General features: G+C 41.8%; 1 protein-coding gene across 5 annotated transcripts in view; it reads left to right on the plus strand.

Moving 5' to 3' along the window:
• Positions 1 to 9,701, plus strand: part of XG (Xg glycoprotein (Xg blood group)) — a 65,060-nt gene extending 55,359 nt beyond the window's left edge. For 3 of the 5 annotated variants that reach the window (XM_024241568.3, XM_063721420.1, XM_024241567.3), the window contains exons 8-11: positions 491 to 535; positions 1,950 to 1,985; positions 5,098 to 5,214; positions 8,134 to 9,701. In XM_024241568.3, coding sequence (XP_024097336.1) covers positions 491 to 535; positions 1,950 to 1,985; positions 5,098 to 5,214; positions 8,134 to 8,150 — 215 coding nt within the window. In that variant the 3' untranslated portion in view covers positions 8,151 to 9,701. The remainder of the gene's footprint in view (positions 1 to 490; positions 536 to 1,949; positions 1,986 to 5,097; positions 5,215 to 8,133) is intronic. The other 2 variants (XM_024241570.3, XM_024241571.3) reach the window with 1 other exon arrangement.
• Positions 9,702 to 13,207: the final 3,506 nt, after the last annotated feature.

Consider the following 13,207-nt stretch of genomic DNA (forward strand, 5'->3'; position numbering starts at 1 on the left):
TTAAGTAGAAACAGGGTCTCACTATGTTTCTCAGGCTGGGCTCCAACTGAGCTCAAGTGGTCTTACCGCCTTGTCCTCCCAAAGTGGTTGGATTACAGGTGTGAGCCACCACACCCAACCTGGAGGAACTCTTTTTTTTTTTTAATGGGTTATGGTTACTATTTATGGCCTGCGTTTTCATCCTATTCTCTTTTTTTTAACCAACATTTGCTGGCATTTTTTTTATGCCCAAGAAAACACATTTGCCCATCTATGTCAGGCCTCCAGACCCTCAGGGATGTACATCTAATGCACCTTCAGCTACCAGTGTAAACAGTAAACAGTGGTCAGACGCTATCTGTGCATCTTCCCTGGCCTTGGGAGAGCCATTGGAATCTCTGCAGCCTTTAAGAGCATCTTGCTTCAGGTTTGCTGACCTGCTTGCTTCTGTGAGATCACGTAGACTTCCCAACAATATCTAGCATTTCATGGTCTCTTTTCCATCCTGCAGGAAGAGGGGGCTATAGACCCAACTCTCGTTATGGAAATACTTATGGTAAAGGAATTATGTCTTACAGAATATGTGAGGCAAAACTGTCCATTTGCAAATAACTAACACACTGTCTGCACTGATGGGAAGCTGATGCTTTTATCCAATGCACAACAACTAACTAGCCATTCGGGTCTCTAATTTGCATTTTCCTTGGTCATCCATGCTGAGGGGAGATGTTGTGCATGCCCTGAGGACTTAATTTCTTGAAATGAACTATGGCCCACTTACAGGTGTTACTGGGTGCATGTGTGTGCACGTGTGTATGTATGCATATGTGTTCACACACAGGTATGCTTGTGTGTATTTTGTGCACATGCTTGTGCACATGTGCATGTGGATTTTGTAATCATGTGCATAAGTGCATGTGGATTTCATGTGCACGTGTGCAAGTGTCTATGTGCACACATGTGGATTGAGCGCATGCATGTTTATGTGCACAGATGTGTTGGCATGTGCTTGTGGATTTTGCATGTGTGCGTGTTTGTGCTTGGGTTGCATATGCATTGCATGTTTCCCATGTGTGTCCATTCACATGCATACATTTAGGGGTGTGCAAGCACACGTGTGCATGTGGATAGATGCAGGACTGTGCAGCTGGGTGTGCTCGTGTGGTACATGTGCATACTGCACAAATATATCACGTGCATCTGTGTTCACACAGATATCATGTGGATTGTGTGTATACATGCGTGTGTACAGGCGTGCACATACACACATGAATGTGTTTATGTGTGTGTGCATATTTGTGTGTACATGCATGTGTTTATGCATACATGTGTTAACATATGCACACATGTGTACATGTGTATGTTTAGGCGAATTGTGCTTTATATGTGCTTTTGTTGCCTGTGTGTGGTATGTGCATGTGTGTGTATGTGGGGATGTGTGGGATGTGCATGTGTGGGGATGTGCACATTGAGTGCATGTGTGCTTCTGTGTTGCATTTGTATTTACATGTTGCACATGTGTATGTGTGCTTGTGTGCCTGTGTGTTGCACATTTGTTGCATGCTGCATGTGTGTATGCATGTGCACACACATTTGTGCCTGTCAGTGTGTGTTGCATGTGCGTGCGTATGAATGGCGTGTGTGTGTGTGCATGTGTGTCCATGGGGTTGTCAGCCTGTGTGTGTTTTGCATGCGCATATATGTAGACTCTCCAATCCTGAAATTAAAGCTGCATCTCCCTCTCCCTGGTATTATCCTCATTCCGCTAATGACCATTAGACATGGCATACACACTCACATTCCTCCTCCTTATGCTGCTTGGCTGTCCCCCTCCCCCCACAAGAATGTAAATTCCTTGAAAACAGGGATCTGTGTGCTGTGTTCATAGTCACATCCTCAACAGTGCCCGGCAATAGAAGGCACTCCATAAGCTCTGCTGAATAAACACGAGCGTCCTTTTCCGTTTACAGGTGGAGATCACCATTCAACGTATGGCAATCCAGAAGGTAACTGATTGACTCACCTGGTCCCAACCTTTAATAAGAGCACACTCTCCTAAATCAGTGCTGGGAGGAGCTGTGTGGGCTTCTGTTTCCCAACCTCATGACTTTCATGGAGCACTCATACTTTGTCTGTATATAAAGTAGCTTCTGAATAAAAATATCTGACCTTCAGCACAGGACCAATCAGAGTTCAGAGAAAGGAGAAGCAAGCATTGGTTTTCACTGCAGAAGATGCCCCTTAGCTCTGAAAGCAAGGCTGTGAATGAGTGCTGAGACTATTACATTTCTCCCAGTACCACCATTACTCCCCTTTCTTTTACCAGCACTAACTTGAAACCCAAGAAGGACAGGAGAAAGGAAGTTATGAACACTCTGCCCAAAGAAGCCGTCAGAGTGCACTGTCAATCCCCTCTCAGGTCAAAGGAGGGAGAACTTGAAGCCCAGAAGGCTGACTTTGTGTCCTGTATTGCTGGGAGAACAGGTTCCCCATTCCCTAAGAGTCATATTCTTAGAGATTTGGGTTGACACCTGCTTGAGTTTAAGTTGAGAGTAAACGCACTCAACCCCAAGGCTCTTGTGAGTTTTCAATTATGGGGGAGGGGAAAGTGATTGAAGGTGACCTCTACCTTTCAATGAACATGCAGAGTACTAGTATCAATATTTTTGGGGTATGTTGGCATCCTTAGAAAAATTTATGGATTCACCTTTTTTCCTCTGTGGTGTAAGGTGAGGTCCAGAGATGGAAAGGGCAAGGCAAATAAACAAGTAATTGCAGTCAAATCTGATGAATAATTTCCTGGAACATATGGGATCCTGTAGCAAGGCAGAAGGGATACTCCTAGACTGGGTTAGGTGAGGGAGGTAGGGTTTCCTGGAGAGAACAAAATATCCAAGCCAATCCCCCAAAATATGGGTGGGAGGTGCCCAGGAGAAGAGTGAGGTGTCAGGGAAGATGGTGCACTAGGTAGAGCTGGATACACACGTGGGGACACCAGAGATTGTGTAGCCAGGGTGTGGAATGCAACGGGAACCAGGGAAGGATGCAATGGTGACCAGGAAAGACTGTCAGGTTAGCAGAGGTGGAGTCTGCACTTCATAGAACCTTCATGGGAAAGAGCCTGCCCCTGTTGATATGTAGGTGAAGAATGGACCTGAGGGGGCTCACTAAGACCCAGGGAGACCCCCTTTCAGGCCAGTTCAGTACCCCCTGGAAATGATGACAGGCTGAATTAAAGCCTGGGCATGGGAGGCAAAGAGAAGCAGTCAGCTTGGATGACCACTTGGTAATGACAATTGATTGTACTTGATTGATTTGTAAGAGATGGGAGAGAGGAAAAGGTATGTATCAGTCAGCTATGCTGTGTCACAAAAGACCCCAAAACTTAGTGGCTGGAAATAGCAACCATTTATTATGTTCGTGATTATGTGAGTCAGCAATTTGGGCTGAAACCATTCTTGTGGTCCTCCTGGTATCTTCTGAACTCCCTCTCTTGTGTGCAGTCAACTGTAGGTGTGGCCAGCGCTTTGACCATGTTTCCTGGGTCTTCTTATGTATCTGGGACTTTAGGTGGAATGGCTCATCTCAGCTTCATGTGGGCTCTCACATCCCTCCGGGAAGCCAGGCCAGGCTTCATCACACACCACAGACCAGGCAGGGTACCAACAGCATGAAGAGAAGCGTGCCTGGGCTTAGAGCCACCACGCCTTCACTTGTGTGGCATTCTGTTGGCTAAAGCCTGGATTCTCAGAATGAAGATGCAGCTCCACCTCTGGATGGGGAACACTGTGAAATCATACTGTGGAGTGTGTGCATGTAGGGAGGGGAAGAATAGAGGGCTGTCTCTCCCAGGAGGCAGGGTGCAGCGGGCAGCAGCATCAGCCGTAGAGCAGGTTCTTGCGTGCAGTGACAACACTCTTCCCCCCAGCATGGCAGCCTCATTCGTGGAGCAGCCTTGTGTCCCTCACCTATGCCATGTATTGGCCCAGGTCTTCAACCCAGTCTGAAGAAAGGCATGCATGGAAAGGGTGGCTATTTCAAATGGAAATGGTGATTTCATCCTTTTTTCCCCTTGGAAGTGTTGATTTTTGCCATATCAAGCTCCTTCTTGTTGTTCTTTGTGCAGGAGTACCGAAGCTCTGGAGTAATTTGCCATCGAGGCATTGAAGATGCTTGCGTCTAGTGTGTGCTTGGCTCTAGAGTTCCAGCATGCCTTTGAAAGCAAGCCTATCTGGCAGTTTTTAGTTGAACAATATTTTTGCATGAGTGAGCATTCTACATCTAAAAAGGCACAAAATAGTTTGACATGTGCCTGTCATCCCAACTACTCAGGAGGCTGAGGCAGGAGGATCACTTGAGCCCAGGAGTTCAGGACCAGCTTAGGCGGCATAGTGAGACCCCATCTCTAAAAAAATAAATCAGGCCAGGCGCGGTGGCTTGCCTCTGTAATCCCAACACTTTGGGAGGCCGAGGCAAGTGGATCACCTGAGGTCAGGAGTTTGAGACCAGCCTGGCCAACATGGTGAAACCCTGTCTCTACTAAAAATACAAAAATTACCTGGGCATGATGGCATACACCTGTAGTCCCAGCTATTTGGGAGGCTGAGGCAGGAGAATCGCTTGAACCCGGGAGAAGGAGGTTGCAGTGAGCCGAGATCATGCCACTGTATTCCAGACTGGGTGACAGAGCAAGATTCTGTCTCAAAAAATAATAATAAATAAATAAATAAATAAATAAAATTAATTAAAAGGCATACATGAATTGACTTCAACAAACAAAAATGCCAAGTGCCTCGTCTGTGCAAATCCTGGCCTTGGATGTCTTCAGTGGTAAAATGTGGTTGACAAGCTTGGCTCTTTGTGAAAGCAGAATTACTTCCTAAGGTTTTTTTTCTTTTTTCTTTTTTTAATTAAGTTTCTCTTTTTTTTCTACGAATACAAGGGTGGGAAGGGATGTGATGGAGAAGTTACTAGATAGATGCAAAAGTTATTGCAGTTTTTGTCATTACTTTCAATGGCAAAAACCGCAATAACTTTTGGAGTAACCTAATATTTAAGCAGTTTTCCTGCAGCCATGTTTTTTTCTCAGATGAGCTTGCTTTTTCTCCACTCCTGCAGGCAATATGGTAGCAAAAATCGTGTCTCCCATCGTATCCGTGGTGGTGGTGACACTGCTGGGAGCAGCAGCCAGTTATTTCAAACTAAACAACAGGAGAAATTGTTTCAGGACCCATGGTAAGTTTGGCTCTAAACATTGTTTTGCTTGTTACTAAGCCTGATTTAAAAAAAAAGGATTACTTTCAGATGTCTGTCACTAGCAAGGTTATTTCTGGTTAAGTTCAATATACATAACTTGCCTAATAATGTGATTTTTTAAAATTTATTTATTTATTTTTTTGAGACAGAGTTACACTGTGTTGCCGAGGCTGGAGTGCAGTGGCACGATCTCGGCTCACTGCAACCTCTGCCTCCCAGGTTCAAGAGATTCTCTTGCCTCAGCCTCCCGAAGAGCTGGGACTACAGGCGTGCACTACCACACCTGGCTGGTAGAGATGGGGTTTTTAGTAGAGATGGGGTTTCACCATGTTGGCCAGGCTGCTCTTGAACTCCTGACCTCAAGTGATCTGCCCACTTTGGCCTCCCAAAGTTCTGGGATTACAGGCGTGAGCGACCGTGCCTGGCCAACGATTGGGTTTTCATGGTCAGGTGTGAGCTGTACTTTCCTCTAAACCTTGTTACAATGACGCTGGCACATTATCTGTCTAATGTAAAAGAGGAGGAGATAAAAGGAAGGAAAAAGAAACAAACAAACAAAAATTACCAACCTACATTGCAAGACTATAAGCATGACGGTTGATTTAACTAGCCAAATATAGTTCTGTTCTGTTTTGTATTCAGTGAAATTTTCGTCACAGGTGAGTCAGGAAAAATATCTGGGTTGAATGTGAATGTTTTGCACGGAACCCCACCCGCAGAGAAAACTACCGAAACACTAAATTATAAGCCTCTCTATGGAATTCCGAAGGTGTGCTCAGACCATAGGGGAAAAGAAAGATCTGCTGTGGCTTCCTGGTTCAATGCCGGCTCCACACTCCTGGGTTTGAAGAATCACTTGGGATTTGATTGCAGAGGATGCCCTAAAGAAATCTCTGAAACAACAGTCAGGGATTGTTTTATAGCCAAAAGAGTGACTCAGATCTTTAACTGGGGGTCTCTGGAGGTTTGGTTTAAACCTCAGGCCACCCACGTCAGAATCTGTCTGGAGTTTGCCCAGGGCCCTCTAACTCATACCTTCTTTGTGTCCCTGAAGGAAACCAGAAAGGGATGCCCATTCCTACGGTGTTTGCTTTAGGATTTGCATTTGGCCTCAAAAATCCTAAAACCTTCCTATGCGCTCCCTCTGCTGGTGAATGGGCAGTATCAACCATTAGCTAATGAACCTCCGTTTGGGGTGAGCCTCTGTCTACATTACGCCCCGTCCTGAAATTTTAGGAGGAAACTGAGTTTCTGAAAAACTGACTTCTTTTCCTGGCAACCTGAGAGCAGATTCTTGGGTTCAGTGACAACACTCTTTCACCCAACATGGCAGCCATCATTAACAAACACCACGTGTTAATTTCAGTAGCCTTTGTGGCAGTGATTTGTAAGCCTTTGTTAACCAAGGGCTGAAACTGAGTGAGCAGAGAGAGGCACCCGTCTCCATAAGCACAAAATGTAAGGGCGGGGGACAGGGGTCCCCCACAAACTCAATAATCAAGACAAATATATTTTAGTGCAATATTTTAAAAGGAAAATCACTGGAATGGGGGCCAGCTGAGTTTCTGAAATAGGTGTAGTTTTAAAAACGTGGATGATGCCTGCCCCATTTATCTGAGGTGGAAGCACGTTTTTGCTAAAGAGGTGTAATGTCTTGAAGTTCTTTCATGCCTTTTGGCTGCCTGGTAAGTATTTTGTCTACCTTCTCCATTGTACTTCAATGATACCCTCACCAAATATTCCCAAGCACCAAGTTTATCTTCCCCTCCCTTAAAGTTCCTGAGATCAGAAAGGAGGATGTAGACAGAGTGAGCTGATGTTAGGGAGATCTCTTCAAGGTGAGCAGTGACATTTATATGGATCCTGGGCCTATATCACCTCGCTGGCTGTAAAGCCTTTATACTATCTAGGAAATATGTGTATGACAGCAAATATGTATGGGTTTGGTATCAAATGGGGCTCAGAGCTCTGCGAACTTGACTCTAAGGTTCCAGGCTGCTGCTAATGGTACCCAGCTGTCCACCTCTCCTTAGGTAGGTCATTAATTTTCTCTCTCTCCTAAAGGATGATGTGCATGGTATACTAACCATATCCATGGTGATGTGGTGCAGTGCACAACCTGTGGAACTGTGTACATGCTGAGGCCATACACTGAAGCTTGCACACTTTGTAGAGAAAGAGTTGTAGTAACAGAGCTACATAGATAGAAGCAGATGTCTGTCACTTGATGTGGACTTTTAAGAATCATACTTTGCTTTTATTTTATAAAGTGGAGCAAATGACAACATCACTTCAGAAGTTATAAAGACCAAAGGCCATATTCTAAAAAAGAAGTTCCTACAAATATTAGTTTTAACCAAAAAGAAAGTTACTCAATTCATTTAAGATCATCAAAATCCTTAACAAATGGCAAAATGTAAAAAACAATGTTTTGAAAACTAATATTTGTTTCCGGATATGATTTTAGCAGTTTTTAAATATTTTCTATTTTTAATTTTTCCTGCTTTATTGAGGTATAGTTGACAAATAAACATTGTATATATTTAAGATGTACAACTTCATTTCTGCATCATTTATTTGTTCTAATCTATTTCCTTCTGCTGAATGTAAAGCAAGTGTCATGTAGACAGCACATAGTCGGATCTTGGTTTTCTTTTTTTTAAAATAGATTTTTCATTCTTCTAGCTTTATTAAAGTATGATAGACAAACATTGTATATATTTAAGATGTGCAACTTCATTTCTGCTTCATTTTTTTCTGTTCTAATCTTCCTTCTGCTAAATCTAGAGCAGGAGTCTCTTGTAACAGCATAGAATTGGATCTTGGTTTTCTTTTTCTTTGTTTAATAGACTTTCCTTTTGCCCCCACAATGACATTTGTTTCCAATCTTCCTTTCAGAACCAGAAAATGTCTGAAGATGTTAAGATCCCCTGATTACTTTGAGAAAAACAACTAAAACAAGAACCCTGTTTATCACTGTTGTGGAAATTTCCTTTTATTCTTGACACAATTTGATGACCTAAGTGTGTTTTCTTCTGTGTAAAGTACATGAGCTGCCTCACTAAGCATTCCCAACTCATTGGATGTGATGTGGTTATAAAGATAAGTTAGGCAGCTAGACCCTGCATTCTAAAAAAGGATTGCTTGCAATGTTGGTTTGGCTATTCATTTACACGAAGAGACTGTGGCTCTCTGTTGTGAGATCTTCAGCTACCTCATGGTGCAATAACACACACATGCTTAACCATGTTGATGGCACAAAGCAGTGAGCAGTAGGGAGGTAGAGTATCTTGGTGGGGAGGGGATGTTATCAGCTTCTGGGAGATGAAGAATGTTGTTGAGGTTCCAAAGATGCTGGACCTGTGCTAAAATCTTCAGTGATATAAAAAATCATTGAGCATTCATTATTGTGAATGAAGTGGGGATGCATTATTTCTGACACCCACAAGCAGGGTTTGATCATCCTTTCAGCTTTGATATATCTGTACATAAAATTATTATTACCTGAAGAAAATAAGGCTGCATTTTGAAATGTTAAGTGCAAAACGACTGATGTTAAAACCATCTGGGGGAAATCTTGGGATACTTTTTCCTAGGAAATCATATGGTTGTGATATGTTTTGGCGCATAGGAGACAGAAATAGTGATTATCAGGCGTTGAGCCTTTTTGTAGTATTTTTAGTCTTTGATACTCTGTAAGTACTAGTTCCTAAGGCAACAACGTTGGATTCCTTGGTTTATACTTTTTCTATTCATCAGAGTAGGAAATCTTAAATCCTTAGGCATCCAAGAAGTATACTAGCTTTTTGCTTCTCTTTTAGAAATACTTGTGGGGAGAGAAAAAAGGATGGTTTGGGCATATTGGTATAATTTGAGTAAACTAAAGTTAATGTTCATATAACATTTAGACTTTGCCATAAATATCAGAACCAAAGATCAAGACATTCATGTGCAGTCTGGAATGTATATATGGGGCCCATAAAAATTCCCAGTATGCATGTTTCATGCTCACCATTATGAATTGGGGTCTTCAAAGAGAGAAGGTTGAAAGTGGAGAGCACTTGAAAGAGCTCCCCGGTTTGTAAAATATCTTTAATCATTCACATTAGGTATCTCGGAGTTGCGGGTCTCAAATGTGGATTCATGCATCATTTGTGCAATTTGAAAATAGTCCATATTTCCTATTTCAGTATTAGGTCCTGCAACACTTTTCAATTCTTGTAGAAGGTTTTTTTCAGGAGTGGTGATGTCTGATGCTCATTTACTGTTTTCTCTATAAGAGTTTCAGCATGAGCTTAATTAAATTCTTGTGAAAAAGCCTCTGTGTTTTTAGTTACATACACACACACACACACACACACCTACTTAAATGGAATCTAAACATTTTTAGCCTTTAATCCATTCCATTTTCTAAAACTGTCATAAACCATTTTTAATCATTTTAAATAAATGTAAAAGAAAAATAACTGGATTTGATTATTGCATGTTTTTTTTCTATATTTCACAAATAAATTTTATGAAATGGCTGTAGAAGTGGCCCCAAAATTATGAACCTTCATAGCTGTGAATAATATGCAATAAATCTCTTTTAAAGCTCAAGATAGACTATGAACATATGAAATACATAGTTACCTAATAATGAGATTAAATTCACCTGGGTGACAAGGGTAATGTTCAACCTACTTAAAATGAAAATATTTGAATAATGATTGCTTGGGGGAGCCTCTGTTTGAGGAGTCATGAGGACCACCTGTTGGGAATTCTGTTTTCATGCTGAGAAGGTGAGAATTGAACAGATGAGAAAAGCCTTGATAAAATGTCATCTCCATGTATTTTAGAGAAGGATAACCTTGACTGTACAGCTGACCCTTGAACAACACAGGGCTGAACTGCATAGGTCCACGTATATGTGAATGTACTTCTGGCTCTGCCATTACTGAGACAGCAGGACCAACCCTCCATCTACTCAATGGGAAGATGATAAGGATGAAGACCTTTATGGTGATCCACTTCCACTTAATAAATAGTAAATTCATTAATTTCTTCTTCCTTATGATTTTCTTCATAACGTTTTTTTTTCTCTAGCTTACTTAATTGTAATAATATGGTATGTAATACATATACAAAATACGTGTTATCAGTAAGGCTTTCAGTCAACCAGTATGCTATGAGTAGTTAAGTTTTTGGAGAGTCAATTCATATAGCCCTTGATTTTTTTTTTTTTCAATTAAGTTCATTTAGATGGTCAGAAATGTCAGTTAAGCGTCATTTGAAGGTAATAACTAACCTTGAAAAACTAGTGGCTTGGGTATAGTTTTCTAAAAAATTAGGCTGGGTGTAGTGGCTCACACCTGTAATCCCAGCACTTTGGGAGGCCTAGCTGAGAGGATTGCTTGAGCCTAGGAGTTCAAGACCAGCCTGGGCAACATAGTGAGACCCCATCTCTAGTAAAGATTAAAAAATTAGCTGGGCGTCGTAGTGCACACCTGTAGTCCCAGCTACGTGGGAGGATCACTTGAACACAGAAATTCAAGACCATAGTGAGCTGCGATAGCACCACTGCACTCCAGCTTGGGCAACAGAGTGAGACTCTCAAAAGAAAGAAAGAAGGAAGGAAGGAAGGAAGGGAGGGAGGGAGAAAGGGAGGAAGGAAGGAAGGGAGGGAGGGAGAAAGGGAGGAAGGAAGCAAGGAAGGAAGGAAGGAAGGAGAGACAGAGAAGGAGGGAGGGAGGGAGGAAGGAAGGAAGGAAGGAAGGAAGGAAGGAAATAAATTTGATTCTTTTCACCCATAAACTTGTGATGAAGCACCAGTTTTGGAAAGCTGCCCTGCTTTGGTAGAAATAGCAGATGGCAAGATTCTGATATCTTCTACTATGAAGTTCAAAACAGTCAGAAGTGAGCAGCTTGGTTTTTCTGAAATTTATCATTCTGACATCGGACTCAGACCTATAGGAGATTTTTTAATGCCATCTGACAGATCTAAAACACATCTTCTAAGAGTACTGTGCAAAAGCGGCAGCTGTCCTGTTTGCTTGGCTTCATTGATCCAAACCACAGGGTTGACAATTTTCCTTCAAATGGATAAAGTGAGGGATTCTGCAGTTATATGAGGCATTTGAGTCAAGGTGATACTTGCTTCTTGACTCCACAGATGCCACTTTTTGCCTTTGAGGGCTTGCTAAAGAGTTCAGACTTTTCCTACTGTATGTTTTCTGTGCAGAAGTCATGTTGTGTGGTGAGGACCATGGATTTTATTTCATTTCATAACCTTTCTATGCAAATGAGACCTTGAGGCTGCAGAGAAAAAAATTATTGGGATGCACAAATCCAAATGGAAATAGGCTCATTAGTTTAGCTAAGGAGAACACTTCTGTTATCTTGTGATTCTAATGACGTTCAAGCTTTAATCACAACATTTTCATGCAAAAGGAAAAATACATATATTATATACGTGTGTGTGTGTATCTCCTATAAAATAAAAACAATATATTGTATTAAGGAGGCCTTATAGCTTCAGAAATTTTATTTTTTCAATATATTATTCTTAGGTCTGTAGTATGAAAGTTCTTTTAAAATAAACTGTACAACAATTTCACAAAATATTCAAAATAAAAGAGGGAGTATTTGGATATTAATTGTCACTAAATTTAATAATTAAAATACTAAAAATTTTACAAAGGGGTGACCACACTAAAATTCATATATACCCAAAGATCTCTTAAAAATTAGATTTTTCAGGCTGGGTGCAGTGGCTCATGTCTGTAATCCCAGCACTTTGGGAGGCCAAGATGGGAGGATCACTTGAGGCCAAAGGTTGGAGACCAGCCTGGGCAACAGAGCAAGACACCATCTCTACAAAAATTTTGTAAAAATTAGCTGGATTCAGTGGTGTGTGCCTGTAGTCCTAGCTACTTAGGAGGTTGAGGCAGGAAGACCACTTGAGCTCAGGAGTTCAAGGCTGCAGTGAGCTATGATTGTGCCACTGCATTCCAGCCTGAGGAACAGAGTGAGACCTTGTCTCTAAAAAAGAAAAAAAATAGATATTTTGAACATTACAAAAGCCTACAATCTTTTTAAAATTGATTACTTTAGTTAAATTCTTCTCCATTTAATGTGATTTTAGAAGTAATCCTTTTACATCTGGAAAATGAAGAATAATTTATTATTTCACCCAGAGAATGATAAATCAATCTATCAAAATATAGCAAACTAGAAAGCTAATAAATAATGTTGTAATTAGGAAGACCTACTGCCAGTAGGAGTAATAGATAATAACAATACTATTTGCTGATTCATTTTATTTTAGTAGAAAAATAAGCTTTTAAAGTAATTTGTTTACTTATTTATTTATTTTTGAGATGGAGGCTCACTCTGTCACCCAGGCTGGAGTGCAGTGGCACGACCTCGGCTCACTGCAACCTCCGCCTCCCGTGTTCAGGCGATTCTCCCTGCCTCAGCCTCCTGAGTAGCTGGGATTACAGGCACCCACCATCATGCCCAGCTAATTTTTGTATTTTTAGTAGAGACGGGTTTTTGCCATGTTGGCCAGGCTGGTCTTGAACTCCTGACCTCAGGTGATCCGCCCGCCTCAGCCTCCCAAAGTGCTGGGATTACAGGCGTGAGCCACTGCGCCCAGCCTTCTAAAATAATTTACATACTTTACACATGTACACATAAAAATGGATGTTGGTTGGATGTGGTGGCTCATACTTGTAATCCCAGCACTTTGGGAGGTCGAGGTGGGTGGATCACTTGAGCACTTGAGCCTTGGAGTTTGAGACCAAGCTTGGCAACACATCGAGACTCTGTCTCTACAAAAAAATTAAAAAATTAGCTGGGCATGGTAGTACATGCCTATGGTCCTAGCTACTTCGGAGGCTGAGACAGGAGAATTGCTTGAGCCTGGGAGGTTGAAGCAGCAGTGAGCTCTGATTGCACAACTGCACTGAAGCCCAGGTGACAGAGCAAGACC

The sequence above is a fragment of the Pongo abelii genome, chromosome X, assembly GCF_028885655.2.
Source record: "Pongo abelii isolate AG06213 chromosome X, NHGRI_mPonAbe1-v2.0_pri, whole genome shotgun sequence".
NCBI lineage: Eukaryota > Metazoa > Chordata > Mammalia > Primates > Hominidae > Pongo > Pongo abelii.